This window comes from Hyaena hyaena, unplaced genomic scaffold (genome assembly GCF_003009895.1).
Source record: "Hyaena hyaena isolate Hyena2069 unplaced genomic scaffold, ASM300989v1 scaffold_287, whole genome shotgun sequence".
Lineage (NCBI taxonomy): Eukaryota > Metazoa > Chordata > Mammalia > Carnivora > Hyaenidae > Hyaena > Hyaena hyaena.
This window is the reverse complement of record NW_024080919.1, coordinates 1,161,836-1,184,767: the sequence shown is the minus strand read 5'-3', so window position 1 is coordinate 1,184,767 and position 22,932 is coordinate 1,161,836. Positions and strand designations below refer to the sequence as shown.

The window sequence follows — 22,932 nt, the reverse complement described above, 5'->3', positions numbered from 1 at the left end:
CTTGGCAACATAGCAATAATAGTATAGCTAATAAAAGGAAGTAGAAAGGGAAGAACTCATGATTTGTGAGTTTGAGCCCTGCATGGGGCTCTGTGCTGAGGGTGGGAACCTGCCTGGGATTCTCATTCTCTCTCTCTGTCTCTCTCCCCCCACTCCCCCACATGCTTTCTCTCTCTCTCTCAAAATAAACTTAAAAAATAAAACTGATGGCTCAATAAGACTTAAGTATATTATATGAAGTTAGAAGATAACCTAAAAATGGTAAGGGAACTCCTCTTTCATAATGGAGGAATCAAATACTGTCTAAAGTTGATAAATCAAGAGATCAGATCTGTTATGGAAGTAACCACCAAATTAGAAATAGTTGATTTAGCAATTGAGATGAAGAAATTGGGTTTCTTTCTAAATAGTTTTGAAATTGTTTTTAGCCAAATACATTTATTGCTTTGATAATAACTTTTTTAAAAGGAAAACAATTAAGACCCATTTCAATGAAAACTTTTATAGAATACTTTTATATAGAATACTTCTTTAGCTATTGATTTAATTTTTCTAGTCACTTCACTGTACCAAAAATAAATTTAATAACTTTTACTAAAAAAAAAAAAAAAGCCAAATCACTTGCCATACGATCACAAAATGAAATAATCTTAATTTGAAAAGCAAGACTGGGGACACCTGGTGGCTCGGTCGGTTAAGCATCTGACTTTTGATTCTGGCTCAGGTCATGATCTCACGGTTTGAGTTCGAGCCCCGCATCAGGCTCTTCCCTTTCTGCCCCTGCCCTAGTCTCTCTCTCTCTCTCTCCCTCAAAATAAATAGAAAACATTTTTTTAAATCTTTAGGAAAAAAAAAAAAAGAAAAGCAATATCGGAAGTGCAACTTTATACAGTCGTTACTAGTCACTTAGGCAGTACTAGTACTAAATGGAGACAGAGATGACAGTACCATGGCAGGGCCATGAGAAGCTAGAGGAAGAAATGGAACAAATCTTCCTATCATCCTGGTAATGGTGGGAAAATAGCAAATAATTGAGGGGAGGGTTTCTAGCTCCTAAGTTGATTCTTGCTTTACTTTTTTCCTAAAATTTTCGTTATACATCCATGCATCTAATTTATACTGGTCATATTCAGTAGTAAAGATACCTTTTAGTTTCAAAGGATAGGCTTGTATTCTCAAGTTGGTTTTATGCATTGAATTTAGAATCTCATTGTTACAGTTTCCTTTTCCTTAGGAACCCTATTTGCACGAGCTTTCTCAAACTTTTTCATCCCTATCCATTCAACTGGATCACCACCCTCTTACAGGAAGGATTTGGGGTCTAAAGTGTGGCAAACATAAACATCACACTTAATTTTGTTTGATTAATTGTCCTAATAAATATTTTTGGCAATACTGATTCTTGCCAGTTTGATTTGTAAACATCATATTCTTTTGGTCTCGAATGACATCACCTCTAAGGAAGCCTTCTCTAAGCCACTAGTGGGTCAGGTTAGTTCCTCCTGTAGTGTAACCCTCACCACCAAGCGATGCCCATTATGACAAGTGAGCTTGTTTAAATGACTCTCTCCTTCACTAAAGATATGACGGCACGAAGTAGGTCTTTCTTACCATTTTATTATTTCTTACATATAGCAAAGTACCTGGCACACGATAGGTTTCGTAGAAATGTTTTCTAAGGGAAATGCAAGTGACAATGAGGGAATTGGACTTTTATCTTACCAATGATTCTCAAATTGACCCTGATCAATTATCTAAGAAATTCTGAAATCCTTCTCTAAAGTACCTCCCAATTTGGAGAAACATAATCCAAGAACTTGGGGTAGAATATTGAGGTTCAGGAAGGGAAATTGGAGGAAGTGAAATTAAAGCCAGGTAGTACACACATTGAAATCATTTCACACCAGGTTGGTGTACCTGAAAACGAGTTAGGTTTAACAGATGTTTATATAGACTTAGGTGACCAACAGATTGTACTTGGCCACCTACTAAGTCCAGGACTTTGGGTAAACTAAGCTAACCTACCTGAGCCTGTTTCCTGAAAGATGAAGACAATGATGTTACCCAACTACAAAGAGCTATTTTGAAGGTTAATCTTATTTTACATGTTGTGTTTCACCTATTGTCTGGATATAGGGACACTGTCCTTAAGGGATAGTTATGTGTTTATTGCTTGTATCCATCACTGGGATGTAAGCTTCTACATGTGCTTTGTCTCCTTTAGAACTGTTTCCCCAGTTTCTAGAACAGAAGCTTGGCTTTTGATTAGTCTTAATAAACAGATTAAGTGAATGAATGATTCAAGTATAATGCTGATTCCATTAATCAAATATAAGAAGTCATTATTTTACAGGGAGACCTCATACTATGCATGTTTCTTTCTATACATGGAACTGGCAAACAGGAATAATCCTCCCAGATTCCCACACAATTTGTTTTTAGATAAAGGTTTATGCATGTAGTGTGACAAACGGTTCAGTTCTAGCAAGGAAAGAGTACAGGTTTAAAGAACCTGGGAAGTTTTTTCATCTCAGTATACCATATACAGTTTAGAAAATCAATTAAAGACTTAGTTCGTTTTTCTGTATACATTTTTAATGATTAGAAACAATCAGCTACGCAGTCATAATTGCAGTTACTGGGGTCTGAAAAAGCCAGTCAATAAAAATAAAATCGATATTGAACTGTCATGAGTCGGAGGTTTATCTTACTTTATTCACTTAAGTATTTGAGAGCTTCAAACTATACGGTACGTGACCAGTGGGATGCATGTACAAGACCTCAAGTCCAAGTTTGGGACAAGTGTAGCCAGCCAAAGCATAAAGCAAAGCTAACTGTTTAGTTTACTTGCAGCCCACGCCAATGTCACTTGTCCCATCAGCACTACAGCATCAGCAAGTGAGCCCGGGAAGACACGGCCAGCAGAACAAGAGGGTAACGACTGGAGAACCAAGATTATAGAAGGAATGGAGGCCTTGAAAGGCTCCATGACTTGCCTCAGGTCACAGAACAAGTTAGTCAGAAACACAGACGGTCGGTTCTCCAGGTTTTCAGGATTGCGTGTGGTCACAAAGCTCTTGCATAAATATTCGAACATACAAACCATTCGGTTTTTAGCCCATTAACCATATATCACAAATAAAGCAGGTTTTAACCTAACAAAACAAACTATGTAAATGACGTGTGCCCTGTGTATCAGGACTTATCCCTTTTAAATGGCAACTGAACTCTACTGAATTATGGTGATATGTAAATAACAGTAATAGTAAACATTTGAGTATTTACTGTATGTCAGGTACTATTCCAATCATCTGATAAGTATTAACTCATTTAATCTTCACAACCACCCCAGGAGATGTCCTCCTCCTCCTCCTAGAGAGGAAAATGAAGCACAGAGAGATCATACCGTAAGCAGTTCTAGAAGTCTAGTGTCTGAGACTCTGCTCTAAGTTAAACAGGTCTAACAAACTGGATATTAAACATACATATTAAAACTTAAAAGTGAACGTAAGTCATGTTGATTGCTAAGCTATACAAATGTCACTACTATTTTTTTTTATCTCTTCACTTCCTCATTATGTCTAACTAGTATTTTTTTAAAAAAACAGCACAAAACTAAGTTCTGCCTTTATTAGAACATGTCTGTTTTGTCTTTAGATAGTAAGTATTCTATAACTCAATTATGTAAAATGTCTAAAGAAATTTTGCTTATTCTTTTCTAATTGAGTCCATTTCATTTGCATCGAGATCACATCAAGGGGGGAAACTTCTGTCCCTATATGATGTCCCACTAAAAGTAGTTTAAAAAAGACCTTTATTACAATAAGAATTCCTTTATAAAACTGAACTATATTTTCATGCATTATATTATTAAAGTATAATTCCAGGAAACTAAAGAATAAAAAATTATTTTAAAAAGCTACTGTGGAGAAGTTGCGGGGAAAATCAGTATGTATTAACTTATAGTTTTATTAATATAAAAGAAAACTTCAAATACTGTACAGTGAGGTGTGCTGTAGAACACTATATAGTTATAATACACTATTACCAATTATTTATTATTCAAATGTAATATGTACAGCAACCACAAAATCAGAAAATAATGGGTAACAGCCAGTGCCTTAGGGATGACAGAACATTTATACTATTTAATTGAGCATTTAAAGCACTTGCTATGTGATTTTTCTAAATATTTACATTACCACTTATTTTTACATAGTCTAAAGAGGATCTCTCTCGAAAAAAGTAGACTCTCCAGCTTGGCACTAATTCTTAGAGTCAAATAAACCTGAAAATATTGGTAGCCTTTTCAGTCTTTTATTGCCTTATCATAGGCATAAAAGGCTCAGGGACTTGTGCATTCTAAAGAAAAAATATGCAATACCTTCAAATTTTAAATACTAAGTAATTGATACTCACAAGCAGATAATATCGACTAAAACTTTTTTTTTTTACTAATTTTCCTTTTCTTTTACAAGAGAATAATCATCATATTAGTATTATACTACAAAAGCATGTAGACTCCATAATTTAAAAAATTAAATGTCAGATATACAAGTAATGGCATTTTCTCCAATAATTCACAATTTTTACAATTTCTTCTATTTTGGAACAAACGTTAAAATTCCCACGATTTAATTATCATTAAATATGAATTGAAACACAGTATCTCAAAGAATTATTAAGAATGGCAGAACTTACAATTAACTATAAATCTTACAATAGCTCCGCTCTGTTAATTTTATTTCTTAAGTAAACATTCTACTGTGGTATGTTTTCAACTGAACAGTTCTGGTTTAGAAATTAATTTCTTATATTGTGAAGAGCCTTGAGAATGTACAATTTTGTTAAATTATATGATAACCTTGAACTGTAGGATATATCTACCCTACTTATGTAGAGTATGTATCTCACTACTGCTATGATGGTCATTTTAAATTTCTGTGGAGTGCAGTTTGATTCAACTTTGCAAAGGCCTTTAGGAAAATCTTAATATGGAGATCTTGTTTTGGAAACCATGAAACTCTCAAAGTCTACTCTGCAGTATTTTAAGTGTGGGCCAACTGGAATTCCTATTGAAAAAAATGAAGACAAAACTGTACTGATATTTTGAAATAAACACCGTATTAGATATTGTCACTATATTGACCAAAGCATAATTAATGACAGAAGCGAGTTTACTTCCTACCTAAAGATTAGTCATTAGTGAGTTCTAAATTTTTAAGGAAATGTTCACTAGCAGCCAGTATTAGTAGGCAACTCCACAAAGTAATACTGTTATACATTTTGCATTTAGTAGCAAACATGTGTTATCAGTACAATTCTCAAAAACCTGTCATTAGTAATATATGAGTTGCTAGCAAGTGATCTTCCCTGAGGTAAAAGACCATACACAAAAGTCTGCTCATTTCAAATCAAGTTAGATACTTAAAAAGAATGGCAATAAGGACCTGTGGCTGGGATTCACAGATGCATTTCAGATTGATGTCTTAATTGCAAGCAGTAGGCTTGACTGTAAAAACCAAACTAAAAATCGTCAGAAGATATAAAGCAAAATTCACAGTCAATAGCATTTGCTGAATTTCTCAGGTCTTCATCCTAAATTTTCCAATAAAATACTTGAAACACAGTGAAAGAAGAAAAAATAGACAGACCTTGGGCTTACTTTTTAACTAGTTCCTGAGTAACCATTCCCTTAGAGTTCATTATATTCTAGTTCATAATATATGGCAGTGTCTTGTCTTCTTCAATATCAACCAGTTTCTCATTATAAACACACACCATCTTCAACTCTACTTGGACTTTTGGTCATCAATTCAAACTTGGTATGACTACCTATAAAATGTTATTACTGAAGAGAAAAATTTACAATTCTACTTCAAGTTTCAGTGAAACATCACAAACAGAACTTAATTATAAGATTGGGTTATGGTTATGTTACATCTAGGGCTAAAAAAAATAGTTAACAGTTATGTTACGTCTAGGGCTAAAAATGACATTTTAACGGTTTATGATCTCTAGCTGGAATTCAAAGCTGTGGTGATCCCAAATGGCAGTACTAAAAAATAAGAGTTCTACAGTCATGTATTTGATTATGATAACCATATGGAAGGACAAAGGATGAAAATTAGGCACTTAAATTCGTTCTAAAACTTCTCTGTGAAGATGATATCTGGCCCACTTCTCAAAAGCTACTAATTTACTCCATCCAAATTTCAGCAGATTTAATATAATTTCAGAAAACCTGACCATTCTCAAAAATCAAGCCTTTTATTCTTTATCGAGGGAGAACCCACAGTATTATTATAATATTCATACCTAACCAGCTTCTAAATAGCATTGCTGTGGCAAGAGAAATTAGTAGTGTTATCAGAGTTTAAAGCCCTTCTTCTAATGTTCACAGGTGCATTCTAATTTGACTAAATGCAAATATTTAATATAATAGGATGATAAAATTTATTTCTGACATTTTTACTTTATGCTATGAGAGTGTATTTCTCAGTTATTAACTAAACATGCCAAGCCACAGGTGAGGAAAATATTTGTTAAAGAAAAGGTGAGTACATCATTTACCTGGAAGCGGTGCATCTGCTTGTTAAACAGTTTTCCTGTATTTAAACTAATAAGAAAAGGTCAGTTTCAGTGGCTAAAAGAGCTAAAAATTATTATAGTGGTTAGTGGTAGTTGTCATTTTTAGTTTAATACACGGAAGCCACCTATATTAACTAAATAATTATTTGGTAGCTGCAGTTCTTTATGCAAAACTAGCACACAATATAAAAGTCCTAAATTTTCCTGCTCTTTAGATATTAAGACAATTGAAACTAAATTTAGAAGAACAGAGATAAAATATGGTTTAAAATGTAATGTGATAAAACTAACCCAAATATATATATCTTGCTCAGATATCACTTGCAAAATGTCTAGGTTCTCCATTTTCTCCTTATTCAAAATGGAGTAGTTCAGTAAGTGGATTAAGTCAGAAATACTTTCATAGAAAGAAATCCAAAACCTCTCTTCTTTGGAAACACAAGTGAAAGTACTGTATATATATTCCTTAATGAATCAACAGGTTGACATTTTGAATCACCTGATAATGTACTTTCTGATGAACAGTTTCTTAGACTGCAAACATAGTTCTGCATCTGTTACATATGCAAACAGAGACAGCCAGGCTTTGAATGCTCTAGATAAGAGATTGTATTAACATACATTTTGTCTTTCATCCATTCAAATTCAACTTAATTTCAGTGAACAAAGGAAAAAGATGGATTGAAATGTACATTTCAGAATACAGATTTGCAGAATAGGATAAAATAGTGCAATACCAATCTCAGGATAAACATTCTTTGTCCTTAAGGTATAATAAGCATGAAAGCTGCTTTTTGAGGAAACTGGCACTAAAGATTTGATGAATACACTATTTAAGCAAATGCCCAGTTGATCAGGGTATGATGCAGTAAAATTTGCATCCAAATCCAAGTGAAACCAACAAATATATTTTATGGATGCTACGGAAAAAAAGGAAACATTTTTGGTTCAAAGGGGCTCAAAGACACTTAGCATATACAAGCTTAAATACCATTGATCAAAATTGTAGAACAATGTAACTCATTCATAAAGATAAATTCTTATATATAAATTCTCTGTGAATCTGACAAACTCTGAAAATTAGAGATTAACTACTGCTACCATTATTTTTATATTTTCTACCACACTTTGCAATCAACTTTTCTGCAAGATTAAAGAAAAAAAAAATTCAGTGGTACTTGACCAGGCCAGGATTAAAAAAATAATGGTAACTAACATATTATCAACAACAGAGCACACAATTGGCTGTGTTGGCTCAGACAGCAACATTACTGAATCACATTGACTTTATCCATCTAGAATAGGTATTTTCCCCCAGCCTTGCTTAAATCAGCAAAATGTTATATCATTACACTCTATTCTCAAGATATTTTTCACCAAGAAGACATATCTCTATGAATGTGTTTACGTTCACGGAAATGTCGGGATCCCTGGATCTAATAAATCCTTCTATGGATTTTAAGATACAATTTAGTTCAGATAACCTTCAAATTTACATAAACCTTTTGACACTCTAATAAATATGTGGAATGGTTACCTTGATGACATCAACATTAGCAAAATCTCATCCCCCACCTCCCAGTTCTATCCTTTTCAGAAATCAAACTTTAGCAAGAGAATTTTCATGTTTGAACCATTAAGACTTTCATGGAATTAAAGTTACAAAAAACTTCCAATGAACCACGTGTATGGAAAACTCATCTCAGCAGATCTAATAACTAATTTATAGGAATTCAGAGCCAGCCTGGGCAGCGGTATATTAAAAGCTATTGCCAATCACACACTTGCTGTCATGCACTGAATAACAAGATATAATCTTTGAATTATATACGTACAAGATTTTTTATGACTAATCAAGTTATGTGGCCCAGCCGACAAATGTTACATATTCACAATAAACATTCTGCCTTTACTATTAGCCTCTAATTAAATCAAGAGTGATCCATGGGCTCAGCTGCGTTTGTCATCTCAGCATCTTGGCTATCCATCTCTTCAGGCTCCTCCACTGAATTTCCCTTTTGTGCTTTTGACCTTGTGACCAATGCTGCCCCCAGTGCCTCTGCCACACAGCTATCAGTTGTCCCTATATTCAGATTTTCAGTGCCACCAGTTAAGGAAAAAGATTCAGGTAAGTCAGTCTGAAGACTCCCAGACTTCACGGAAGAACTCACAACTTCTACTTTCCTTTGAGGAAGATCAGATGGTGACTGCTCTGCACTTTGATCCCGCAAGTGCTTGTCCATTGAAGCCTGGATAGAAGAAACCATTTCCTGCAATTTTTTTCGCTGGGCCTCAACCAAATCGGGATCGAGCTGCCTGCTGTCTCTCATTGTAACTACTCCAGGAGCTATTCGAATAAGCTCACTATTACTAGGAGCAGCTGGAAATACTGGAGGCTCCATTTTAATGGAGCTACTACTAAAGTCTGTCCCTGTGTTATGCTTCCTTACAACTGGGGCTTCCCTAGCTCTTGAGTCAAGGTGTGGGTTACTGGATGCAGTTCCTAGAGAATGCCCTTTTCCCTGAAAGGCAGTTACATTATGAAGCTGCTCGGATTTCTTTTTCACTACACCACCACTACCTAGTTTCAATAGCCCATGTGAGGGACTGGATTCTCTGCTTCTTGTAGTGGCCTCTGCTCGAACCTGACTTACAGCCTCTTTAACTAAATCTTCAACATCAGGACCGATGGGGAAATGTCCTGCGGCATCCACACACAATTCCAGTCTATCTTCAGAAGCATTATAGACAAAGGTTTTGCCAGGCAGATGTGGAAAAGTACAATGCTTGCCATCAGCCATGCCTACAGAAGGGGAAAAAAAAGGTATTTAATATATTAAAATCTTACTTAAAAAATGTAGTAAAGACCATTACAGTGGAAATACTGAATTTTCAACAATAGCTAGATCAGTTTTGAAAAACTAATTAAAAAATAACTCATTATATTTATTAATAGAATTTAATATGACTAAAAATATATAATAACACACCCTATTCTAGTTCCCCAGAGGATTTTTTTTTTTTTTTAAAGAACACCATTAACCCACTGCAAAGTTAGGAAAAGGGCTTCAAACAAACAACTGAGCTATGAGAAAATACTAGCAAAATTAGTAAAGCTGTTTACAGTAAAGCAGTAAGAAAATATAGTACTAAAATTCAAATTTAAAACTTTGCAAAAATACCTGTGAGGGCAAAGTGTTGCACAAAGAAGCTGCACAGTGTGAATTAAAATTAAAAAATTGTAAGTAATCTATGAATTACAGAAAACCAGAATAGAAACGGTTTTCTCATCATACCTTACTTAGATACACACTTTCCACAAATACAAAAAATATAAACTTTCAAAATAAGATATCCCATAGTTGAAGTAGTAATTATGAGAGGACATTTAGGAAAGCTAAAAAAGATCTTACTTAATTCAATTCCTTTGAAACAGTTATATTTCATGTTACTTCTTTATTCCTCTCTGGTAAGTCACAACCACCAAAATAAGCCTGACTTATAGATGCTCCTGCAATTGACTTCTGATCGTCAACTAATACAGCAACAGAAGAACTTGAAAGCAGCTTCTCTTTCTTTTCTAGCTGAGGATCTCTCACTATATGGCATTCCAAAATTGTATATTTTTTCCAGTCTACGTATAAGAAATATGTGTGTTTTAATCTATCCAATATTCTTACATTTTAAATTTGTTACTCAGAGTATACTCCAGCAATGCAAAAAGAGGGGTATAAAACCAAAGACTTTCCATGTTATCAACATAGAAAGATGAAGTACAGAACTCTTAATAATTTATGATGAAAATCGGTGTTTATGGCAAAATATAAAGGCAAAAGCGACTAGTTTATTTTTTAAATTTAATTAGTTTATTTTCTTAAATAGTTTATTGTCAAGTTGGTTTCCATATATAACACCCAGTGCTGATCCCAACAAGTGCCCATCACCCCCCCTTACCCTCTCCCTCACCCCCATCAGCCCTCAGTTTGTTCTCAGCATTCAAGAGTCTCTCATGGTTTGCCTCTCTCCCTCTCCCCCACCATTTCCGCCCTTCTTCTCCCCCACGGTCCTCTGTTAAATTCCTCCTAATCCACCTATACGTGCAAACATATGGTATCTATCCTTCTCTGCCTGACTTATTAAAAGCGAACTAGTTTAAAATGAATGAAACTGTTAGTAAGTGCTGTAGAAATACAGAGGTGTAGAGTGAATGAATTCTAGAATGCTTAGTGGGCATTTAGGTAGTCTCCAGTTTTGTAGGTTGTTAAGAATAGTTCTTCCTCCCTCCACTGAAAAAAAGCTACAGAGTGGTTCTAATGTATCTCACTGTGAATATTCCAAATAACCAGAGAAAGAACTAAACTGCAAATGAATAAATAACATCTAGTAATTTTAAACATTCATTTCAGTAGTAAGTAAAGCATCCATTAATACAAATGGAATTAAAACTTCCTCTTGGTAGAACATTTCTGGCAGAGATAACTGACAAAAAGAGATACACAAAAGTTTAAAATCAGAGATGTGGTCTAAATAGTGCCTAATAGTGACTCAGGCCACAACCCTGGAATCAGTTTATTACCAATCCCCTCTCACAGAGATCTGTAAAACTTGGCTCAAGAAAGAAAGGTAGCGGGGGGGGGGGGGGGGGGGGGGGGGGGGATGGGCATAGAGGAGGACACTTATGGGGATGAGCACTGAGTGTTATGTGGAAACTAATTTGACAATAAACTATTTAAAAAAAAAAAAAAAAAAAAAAAAGAAACAAAGGTAGCAGAGAAGATAATGCTGATTGGTTGAGTCCAGGGATAACCCTAGGCAAAACTCAGAAACATTCATTTCAGTAGATAACACCTAGTGAGTCTCACTATGTGCCAGGAACTAAAAACATCCCTAAGATTCAAATAAAATGTAATTCTTAACCGATCATTATAATACAATCAGGTAAATATAATGATGGGCATATTACTCATTTGAAATCACTGATTATTTGAGGGTTAGATGAGAAAACATGTCGAGCGTATACCACAGACTGCCTAATGTAAATCAGGCAGTCAATAGTTTTAATTCCTCTATTAGATCAAAAAATATTTCCTAATCGTTTCCAGGCTGCTACTCTCATGCTTTCCCTTGGCCGTCCCTGGAAAGAATCATAGTCGCACACATGTTCATTACAGTATTACTTACAATGAAATACCAGAAACAATCTAAATAAGCTTTCAACAAGAAGGGAATGGCTAAGAAAATTATAGTCTATCTCCCTAATGTAAGTAATATCCAGCTGTTAATAATTGACATAAGAAACCTATGATGTTTCATATGTAGTAAAATGTGCACCAATAGCAGGAAACAAATCTAAGTCCTATAATTATAACCTGGCCAAAACATGTATGTATAAAACAAATACTTAAAAATTATAGGTAATGGTTCCCATTTCTATAGTTTCTAGACCTTTTATATCATTAAAAAATTTTAAATTGTATTAAAAAATCACTGCAAATAACTTAAAGGGACCCCTTTAAACATAATCATTTATATTTTATATAACTTATATAGTCCTTTGAATTTTAAGAATCAAAGTGTATTAAAATTCCTAAATCTCCTATCAATAATTCCATCACACTGGATACACCAAAAAATACATATACTAATGTTTATAACTACATTCTTCCTTATATAAAAAACCCAAAAATGCATTAGGAGAACAGATCAATAATATTAAAATGATATAATAGAATACTATGCAGCAGTCAAAATGAATGCAGTTGAACCCATCAACATGAATGAATCTGAAAAAGTGTTGCAAGAAAGAAGCAAATCAGAGAATGTATACAGCATAATTTTCAATGTCCATTTTCACAAAGTTCAAACACATTATAAAGCTAAAGATATCTATACAAGTTTTAAAACTAAATTTGTTGTTCATGTCTGCATTTATCTCCGTTTAAATACCTGCAAGGAAACTTAATACATTTTAAGCAAATGAACTTTAATTTTTTTCTCTTCATTTGTTTATTTTGAGAAAGAGAAAGGGGGTGGGGGCCAAGAAAGGCAGAGAGACAATCCCAAGTGGGCTCTGCAGTGTCAGCATGGAGCCCAATGAAGGGTTCAAACCCATGAACCATAAGATCACAACCTGAGCTTAAACCAAGAGTCAGATGTTCAACTGAGCCACCCAGGCACCCCCTCCTTTTTTTTTTTTTTTTTTTTTTTTTTAGTGTTTTATTTATTTTTTTTTTTTTAAGATGTAACCAATGTACTATAAAATTTACACNGTCAGCACAGAGCCTGATGCGGGGCTCGAACCCACAAACTGTGAGATCATGACCTGAGCCGAAGTCGGACGCTTAACCGACTGAGCCACCCAGACGTCCGTAGGCACCCCTTAAACAAATGAATTTTAAAATAGCTTTCCAAAATATAAAGATCAGGAATATTAACAGTCTAGTTTATATTGGGAAATACTCCTATTCAAATGTAGATATAACCATCTGTTTGTTAGAGTGGATTTGAAAAAAGTAAGAGAAATATGTTCCAATTTTGGGGGGATACAGGTGTATATTTTGGAGTGAGGAGGGCTTGATATACTTTGATTCTTTGACCACAGAATAACAACAATTTGCCACATGAATCTGTCCTAAAAAAAGGAGAAATCAGGGGTACTGGGCTGGCTTGGTCAGAGGAGCATGCAAATCTTGATCTCAGGATCGTGAGTTCAAACCCCAAGCGGGATGTAGAGATTACTTAAATAAATAAGATTTAAAAAAAAAAGAGGTAGGGGCGCCTGGGTGGCTTAGTCGGTTAAGCTTAGGTCATGATCTCGCGGTTCGTGGGATCGAGCCCCGCGTCGGGCTCTGTGCTGACTGCCAGCTCAGAGTCTGGAGCCTGTTTCAGAGTCTGTATCTCCCTCTCTCTCTGACCCTCCCCTGCTCACGCTGGCTGTCTCTCTCTCTCTCTCTCTCTCTCTCTCTCTCCTAGAAATAAATAAAAATATTAAAAAGAAAAGAGGTAAAAACTTTGCCACAAATATTAGAAGAAATTTTATTTTGAAGAGTAAAATAATTTTCTGACAATGACCCATTTCAAATGGCTGTTATAGTCAAAAGAGTTTTAATTATTCTGCAAATAACAGCTGAAAATCTAATAATAATAATACCAGACATTTGCTAATTATTTTTTAGGTGTTTGCTAACTGTTCCATGTGCGGGATCTCATTTGATCCTAACAACCCCTAGATTATAATATCCACTTTGCAAATGAAGAAACTGAGACTTAGAAGTCACACAGGTAAGGGCACCTGCATAGCTCAGCAGGTTAAGCTTCAGACTCTTGATTTCAGCTCAGGTCATGATCTGAATCAGTTCATGAGTTCCAGTCATATGTGCTGACAGCGCAAAACCTGCTTGGGATTCTCTCTCCCTCTTTCTCTGCCCCTCCCCTGCTCATGCTCTCTCTCTCTCTCAAAATAAATACATAAAGTTAAAAAAAAGTTTTTAAAAAAATCTTTAAAAAAAAGAGGGCACACAGGGAGTAAATGATAGAACCAAAATTTGACATCAGATGTTCTTACTTCAGAGCTCTATACTACTTCCTAATAAGGATGAGTAACACTGGTATCATTTAAAAAACTACAATGGCTGTCTTGAGAAATAATTCACATACAATTCATGCATTTTATGTGCGCAATTGAATGGTTTTTGTACATTCAGAGTTGTGCAACCATTACCACAATCACTTTTAGAACATTTTCATCACACCAAAAAGAAACCAAAACCAATTAGCAATCATTCTGATTTCCTCCCCCTTCCCTAACTCCCAGCCTTAGGCAACACTGAATTTCTGTCTCTAGGTGCGCCTGAGCTTGACATTTCATATAAATGGAATAGTAGAATGTATGGTCTATTGTGACTGGCTTGTTTCATGTAACATAATATTCTCAAGGTTCATCCATGATATAGCACATACCAGTACTTCACTCCTTTTTACTGCCAAATAATATTCCATTGTATGAACATACTAACTCTTACTTATCCAATAATCGGTCGATGGAAATTGTGGGGTGTTTCCACTTTTGACTGTTATGAAAAATGCTCTTATGACCACTTGTGTACAAGTTTTGTGTGGGCAGGTTTCATTTCTCTTGGGTATACACCTAAGAGTAAAATTGCTGTGTTGTGACCATGTTAAATCTTTTGAGCAACTGCCAGACTGTTTTCCCAAGTGGCTGTACCATTTCACATTCCACCAGCAGTAGGAAGGTTCCAGTTTCTCTGCATCTCCTTGCCAACAGCTCTTATTATCTGCCTTTTTAATTAGAGACATACTAGTGAGTGTGGAGTACTACCTCATTGTGGTTTTGATTTGCATTTCTCTGATCGTTAATGATGCTGAGCATCTAAACATCAGGTCATGTACTTACTGGCCATTTATATATTTTCTTTGGAGAAACATCTATACAGATTTTGCCCATTTTTCACTTGGGTTATTTGCGTTTTTACTGATGAGTTCTTTATATTCTAGATAAAAATCTATTATCAGGTATATGATTTGCAAAAATTTTCTCCCATTCTGTGGGCTGTCTTTTTACTTTCTTGATGGTGTCCTTTGTAGCACAAAAGTTTGCTTTTTATATTTATCTACTTTTTTCTTTTGTTGCTTGTACTTTTGGTGTCATTTCTAAGGTCTTGCCACATCCAAAGTCAAGAAGTTTTAGGCCTGTTTTTTTTCTGAGAGTTTTATAGTTTTACTTCCTATACTCAGGTAGTGGATACATTTGGTGTGAGGCAGAGGTCAAATTTCATTCTTTTGTGTTTAAATATCCAGTTATCCCAGCACCATTTGTTGAATAAATTGTCTTAGCATTACAGCTAACAGTTTAAAAACAACTTCAGGGGCGCCTGGGTGGCTCAGTCGGTTAAGCGTCCGCCTTCGGCTCAGGTCGTGATCTCACGGTTCGTGGGTTCGAGCCCCGCATTGGGCTCTGTGCTGACAGCTAGCTCAGAGCCTGGAGCCTGCTTCAGATTCCGTGTCTCCCTCTCTCCGACCCTCCCCTGCTCAGGCTGTCTCTATCTCTCTCTCAAAAATAAATTAAAAAAAATAAATTAAAAAAAAAACACAAAAAACGAAACACAACTACCCTACTATCTAGCAATTGCACTGCCAGGTGTTTATCCAAACCATACAAAAATACAGATTCAAAGGGGTACAGGAACCCCAGTGTTTATATCAGCATTATAAACAATAGCCAAACTATGGAAAGATGAATAGATAAAGAAAATGTGGTATATATTACAACGGAATATTACCCAGCCATAAAAAAGAATGAAATCTTGCCTTTGCAATGACATGGATGGAGCTAGAGTGTGAAATAAGTCAGGCAGAGAAGGATAAATACCATATGATTGAACCCATATGTGGAATTTAAGGAACAAAAGAGATGAAAGGATGGGAGGGAGAGGAAGAAAGAGAAAGGGCAACAAACTCTAAGAGACTCCTAATGATAAAGAAATGAGGGTTGATGGAGGAAGGCGCGGGGGGGCAATGAGAGAGATGGGTGATGGGTATTTAGCAGGGTACTTGTTATGATGAGCACTGAGTGTTGTACATAAGTGATGAATCACTGAATTCTCCTCCTGAAACCAATACTGCACTGTATGTACACTGACTAGAATTTAAACAAAAATCTGAAGGGAAAAAAAAAGAAATAACATCAGTTATTACAAAAATCTACCAGAAAACAAAAGAGAAACCAACATTTTATGAAGCCAACATTACCTTGATTAAACAGTCATTACAAGAAAACTACATACTGGGGTGCCTGGGTGGCTTAGTTGGTTAAACTTCTGACTCTTGATTTTGGTTCAGGTCATATCTCTGGGTTCATGGGATCAAGTGCCATGTTGGGCTCTGCTCTGACAGTGCAGAGCCTACTTGGGAATCTCTCTCTCCCATTCTCTCTGCCTCTCCCCAACTCATGCTCTCTCTCTCTCAAAATAAATAAACATTAAAAAAATTATATGCCATTATGTCCACATAAGAAATCACAAAACACTCAACAAAATGTGATTTAAATCGAGCCACAAAGTTGACTCAATATCCAAAAATCAATATAATTCGCCTTATCGATAAGCTAAAGAGAAAAACCATAAGATCATCTCAACAGATGCAGGAAGAGACTACCTAATAAAATTCAACATCCATTCAAAATATACATTCTCAGTAAACTACCAATGGAAAGGAATGTCCTCAACCTGAAAAACCTAGAGGCTGAATGCGAGTGCTTTCCCCTGAAGATCAGGATAAGGCAAGGATGTCTACCGTCACCACTCCTCTTCAACAATGAACTTACAGCCAGTGCAATAAGGCAAGAGTAAGAAATACAAAGCACACTGACTGAAAAGGAAAGAAAAATAAAACTTTTTTATTTGCAAAAGAGATAACCTACATAGATAATCTCACAGAATCTGCTAAAAAGTACTATAATATGTGAATTTAGCAAGGTCACAGGATACAAGGTCAATGCATAAAAACCCATCTTATTTTCTATACATTAGCAAAGAACAAAAGGAAACTGGAATTTTGAAAAAGCATCTTTTAAAAGAGCATTCCCAAAACATGAAATATTTAGATACAAAGGATATGCAAGAATTGCATGCTGAAAATTACAAAATTTTGATGAGAAATAAAAGAACACTTAAATAATAATGGAGAAATACAAAGTTTTCATGAATCAGAAGATTCAGTGTTGTAAAAATATTATCCTCAATTTGATCTACTTAGTCGACAAATCACAATAAAAATCCCAGCAGATTTTTTTTAATAGAAACTGACAAGTTGATTCTAAAATTTATATGGCTAAGCAAAGCACCTAGAATATCCAGAAAAAATTTTTTGGTGAAGAATAAAGATGTCTGCAATGACACAGAGCTAAACAGTATTATGCTAAGTGAAATAAGATAGATAAATATCATGTGATTTCACTCATGTGGAATTTAAGAAACAAATGAACAAAGGGAAAAACGGGGCAGTGGGGGTGGGCAAGAGGCAAACCAAGAAACAGACTCTTAACTACAGAGAACAAACTAATGGTTACCAGAGGGGAGGTGGGTAGGGGATGAGTTAAATAGGTCTGGGCATTAAGGAGTGCACTTGTTGCGATGAGCACCAAGTGCTGTAGGGAAGTGTTGAATCACTATATTGTACATCTGAAACTAATATTACACTGTATGTCACCTAGAATTTAAGTTAAAACTTTAAAAAAATAGAAAAAATAAAGATGGAAGACTCATACCAACTGATTTCAAAAATTACTATAATGATACTGTAATCAAGACTACAGTATTGGTTAAAAGAGAGACATATAGATCAACAAATCAGAAAATAATCTCTAAAAACAGACGTACACACATAGTCAATTGGCTATTAAAAATTTTACTGATGCTATATTTTGCATACACCTTTTCAAGTGTATAATCCATGGTCAGCTGATTTTTGATAAAGGTATCAAAGTAATTCAATAGATAAGATATACTTTTTTCAACAAACAGTGCTGGAACAATTGGATATCCATACATTAAAAAAAAAAAAAGAACTCAACTCATACCTTGCAATATATAAAAAAAAGTCAACTTGAACTGGATCATAAACCTAAGTATAAAACCTAAAACTATAAAACCTCCTGGAAGAAAACATAGAAGAAAATTTTTGTGACCTTTGAGTAGGCAAGAATTGTTTGGATGGGGAACAAAAAGTATAAATCGTGAAAGAAAAAAGTTGTTAAACTTGTTATCAAATTGAAATCTCTGATCTTCAAAAGATACAAACTGGGAGACAATATTTGCAGAACACTTACCTGATAAATGATGTGTGCTCAGAATATACAAAGAACTCTCAAAACTCAACTTAAAAAAAGATTCAAGACAATTTAAAAATGAGCAAAGGATGGAGTGCCTGGATGGCTGTCAGCTGAGCGCCCAGCTTTGGCTCAGGTCATGATCTCACATTTCAGGAGTTCAAACTCCACGTAGGGCTCACTGGTGTCAGCGCAGAGCCCACTTCTGATCCTCTGTCCCATTCTCTCTCTGCCCCTAGCCCACTCATGCTCTCTCAAAAATAAATAAAACATTTTAAACAAATGAGCAAAGGAAGAAGTAGGAAGCAAATAAGCATATGACAAGATGCTCAACATCACTGGATATTAGGGAAACGCAAATTAAAACCACTATGAGATAGTACTATAAACCTATTAAAACAGTTTTAAAAACAAAAACTGATACTACCAAGTGCTGGTAAATATATAGAGCAATTTGAACTCCAATACAGTGCTAGTAGGAATACAAAACGATCTAGCTACTTTGGAAAACGGTTTGGGAGTGTCTTACAAAGACAGGCATACACATACCATATGACTCAGCAATCCCACTCATAGGTATTTACCAAAGGGAAGTGAAACGTATGTCCACACACAAAGACCTGCACACAAATGTTTATGGTGGCCTTATCCACAGGAGACCAAAACTGAAAATAATCCAATTCCTTCAACTGGTTATGGATTTTTAAAAATGTGACATGTCCAGACAACGGAATACTATTCAGCATAAAAAAACCAATGAACTACTAATATATGCAATCAGATAGATGAAATCTCAAACGCATTAAGCTAAAACAGGAATTTGCAAATTCTTCCTGTAATGGAGCAACTCAGTAAATACGTTTTCAGACTATATAGTCTCTGTTATAACTATTCAACTCTGCAACTGTAGTATGAAAACATAAGTATGGCTGTGTTGTTGTTTTTTTTGGGGGGGGGGGCTGTGTTCTGATAAAACTTTATACACAACAGGCAGCAGGCCTGATATGGTCCACAAGCCTGATATGGTCCACCAACCCCTGGGCTAAATCGAAGAAGCCAGACACAAATGGTTGTATTAAATTAATCCATTTTTATGGTAATTGAAAAAAGCAAACATAAAGAGACAGAAGTAAAGTCAGTGGTTGTCGGGGCCTGGGGGTAGGGGTAAGGGATCAATTAGAAAGGAGCACCAGGGAACTTTCGGAAACGAAGGAAATGTTCTGTATCTTGATTGTGGTGGGGGCTACAGGGCTGTACGTGTCTATGAAATTCCTATTACACTGAATACCTACAAAGGGCGAATTTTACTACGCAAAATATGCTTCAACAATCCTGTCTTAGAAAGAAAGGAATGGAAGAAGTAAGATCAAGGGAGAAAGGAAGGAAGCCAGCCATTCTTTGGTCCCTGATTCAAATAAACTAAAAAAAAATTTTTGAGATGATCAAAAATCAAGGAAATTTAAACACTCACTGGATATTTGGTGATGTTTTAAAAATTACTTTTCATATTTTTCATATGTGATAATGACATTTTTTTAAGGAAAGTTCTTACTTTTAGAGATACATACTGAAGTTCTTACAGACGAAATTATATTATGTCTGGATTTTTTTTTAAATAGTCCAGTTGAGATAAATAGAAATGTACTGATAATTGCTGAAGACCAGTGGTGGGTTAACAGGGGTTCATTATATTATTCTTGCTACTCTTATACATGTTTGAACATTTCTACAACAACCAAGTTGGGTTGTTTTTTTAAAAAAGTAAAAAAGTGTGTAAGAGATAAGAGCCATAAATAGTGATTAGGTGCTTAATGTCTACAGAGGTCAGGTAGGTGAAAAAATGAGAAAAGCCAGAGTGATAAAGTCTAGAGCCAAAATTATTCACATCAAATCTTTGAAAAAACATGTGAGGTCCAAACACACACACACACACACACACACAGCCAACATTTCTCTTAAGACCTTAAAACTCTAAAAATACGGTGGCAGACTTGCACATACCTTTAACAACAATGCATACACAATGTGAGAAGTTAAATGAACTATTTCTTAAAAATCCAGAAAACACTGAGGTATATAATAATAACAGCCAAAACACAACAACAAAAATACTATATTATCTGGTTCTGGAAGTCACTTAGCGTTACAATCCGTTCTGCTTCTAATTTCACAATTTGTCCTTAGAATCATATACATAATTTAATGAGAAAATAGGAGCAAGAAAGTGATAGCAGACTTTTTAGTAATAGTATAGCAGAAAATACAGCTGACCATATCAAGAGAATAACCCATTTTAATTAGGCAGACTGCTGAAGAATATATACCTAAAATAAATGTTGGAAAGAGCTTCATTTTTATTTAATACTTTTTTTTATTTTAGAGACAGAGAGCTAGCGAGAGCAAGCATGAGCAGGGGAGAAGGGCAGAGGAGGAGAGGGAGAAAGAATCGTAAGCAGGCTCAATGTTTGTCGCATGGCTCAGCACAGGGCTCGATCCCATGATCTTGGGTTCATGACCTGAGCCAAAATCAAGAGTCGGACACTCAACCAACTGAGCCACCCAGGTGCACCAGAAATAGCTTTAGAAGAATACTATCTGATCTTTCTTGATCTTACAATAGCTTAAATGGAGATATTATCTAAGAATAAAATCATATATTAACTATACCCATGGTTTTCTTCATAATATTGTAGAACACTCCACCCTGCTGGAACATGTGAGGAAGCCCCTTTGCATAAGACCACACATCTTCTCCTGTAAAATAAAAACAGACAGTGTTAGCAATAACAGAAGAATTCAACCCAGGGTTGCTTAATGATTACCCTTGAACAGAGACTGCAAGGCAGAACTCCTAAATGAGTGATGCAGCTTGGAATAACATAAGGAGATGATACGGAGTGATGGCACTGTGGTAACTAGAAAAACCCTGACCTATCTGAAGGTGGCAGCCACTGCTAAGTGCCATCATAGCAGAGTCTAAGCCCAATGTTTTAAGACCATATGGCCTTTCAGGAGAAGCCAGAAACCTAAGTTTTTCGTGTGAATTCTCCCAATTTTTAAATGTAAAAACTAATTCAAAAATGTCTTTAAAACTGCATGAGTCAATACTGGGCATATTAAACAAAATACATCTGAAGACTCAATCCAACTCAAGGGAAGTGTTTCTCAACACTGAACTAAACCAACAGAGAGTTCTAGGAAGATACTTATCTTTAGCAAGTAGAACACAGAATAGTGTATTCTATATTTCTGTTAAGACTAAATAAAAATAGATGCAAGGGGCTAGGGAGAAAAGTAAACAGGCAGACTGAAGATCAGCAATTGATGCTGTATCGTGTTGTTCCAAAGTTGACTTTTTAAATAGAAATTTGGGGGTGGGGGTGCGAATGACTCGTTGAAGAGATTTAGGATAATCTTTATTAGTCCATAAAATGTCCCCAAGCAAATCACCGTTTCACAAAAATATTTTTTTTTTAAGAACATCCTTTGGCAGTGACTATTTCAATAAGAAGTGTCAAACAAAAAGTTAAGAAAGATAATCACTGCTCAAAAAGGTAATAAAGAATGGAAGGGACATAATCGTTACTTTTGGTATCTACTGGAATGGTTGTTTTTGTTTCCTTATAATTTCACTATTTTCTCATCTGATAATGTATACGCATTACTCTTACAATCAGAATTTTTCAAGTTAATCTTAACAAAGAAAGGTTTTTATTTTTCCTACTAGAAGATTATACTGGGTCTGAGCTTTGAATGGAGGTTACTGATGACACGGCTCAATCACCTGTACATGCAATCTCTCAGCTCTAACCCCTCCCTACGTTTATAAACAAATAAGCATCTGCATGGCAGTTGGCTCTAGTTATTCAGTACGTCAGTTTAAAGTATGTACATTTTAAAAGCCTAGGCACTTAAAGTTTCTGCTAACTAGAACATTTACTTACACACAAACACTTCATTCATTAATGATACAGTACTACCAGAAAATGGCTAACTTTAAGGGTAGGCACACAAATTTAAAATTTTAATATTAATAGAGGCGCCTGGGTGGCTCAGTCGGTTAAGCGTCCAACTTCGGCTCAGGTCATGATCTCATGGTTCACGGGTTCAGGCCCCACGTCAGGTTCTGTGCTGACAGCCTGTTTCAGATTCTGTATCTCCCTCTCTCTCTGACCCTCCCTTGCTCACGCTGTCTCTCTCTCTCTCTCTCTCTCTCTCTCAGAAATAAAACATCAAAAAATTTTTTTTTAATTTTTAATATTAATAAAATCCCCCAAATAATGAAGTAGAAGTTCTGATTGCTGAACTTATCATTAAACTCCATTTGGATAGATTATTTCTATGATAACCTTTCATTTACTTATCAATAGTACCTTGGACTAAGTATTTTATAAAATAGCAGAATATAATTTATTTGGAAAACATAAAAAATTAGAATGGTGTAGCACTTTTACTTTTTAAAATTTTTTTTTTTTTTTTTTTTTTTTATTTCTAGG

At 35.3% G+C, this 22,932-nt stretch overlaps 1 protein-coding gene across 1 annotated transcript in view; it reads right to left on the bottom strand.

Moving 5' to 3' along the window:
• Positions 1 to 4,304: 4,304 nt before the first annotated feature.
• VCPIP1 (valosin containing protein interacting protein 1) overlaps positions 4,305 to 22,932 on the bottom strand; it is a 29,491-nt gene continuing 10,863 nt past the window's right edge. Inside the window, exons 2-3 of the mRNA XM_039246949.1 lie at positions 21,104 to 21,190; positions 4,305 to 9,394 (exon numbers count right to left, since the gene is read on the bottom strand). Of these exons, the coding sequence (XP_039102880.1) occupies positions 8,523 to 9,394; positions 21,104 to 21,190 (959 nt within the window). The 3' untranslated portion in view covers positions 4,305 to 8,522. The remainder of the gene's footprint in view (positions 9,395 to 21,103; positions 21,191 to 22,932) is intronic.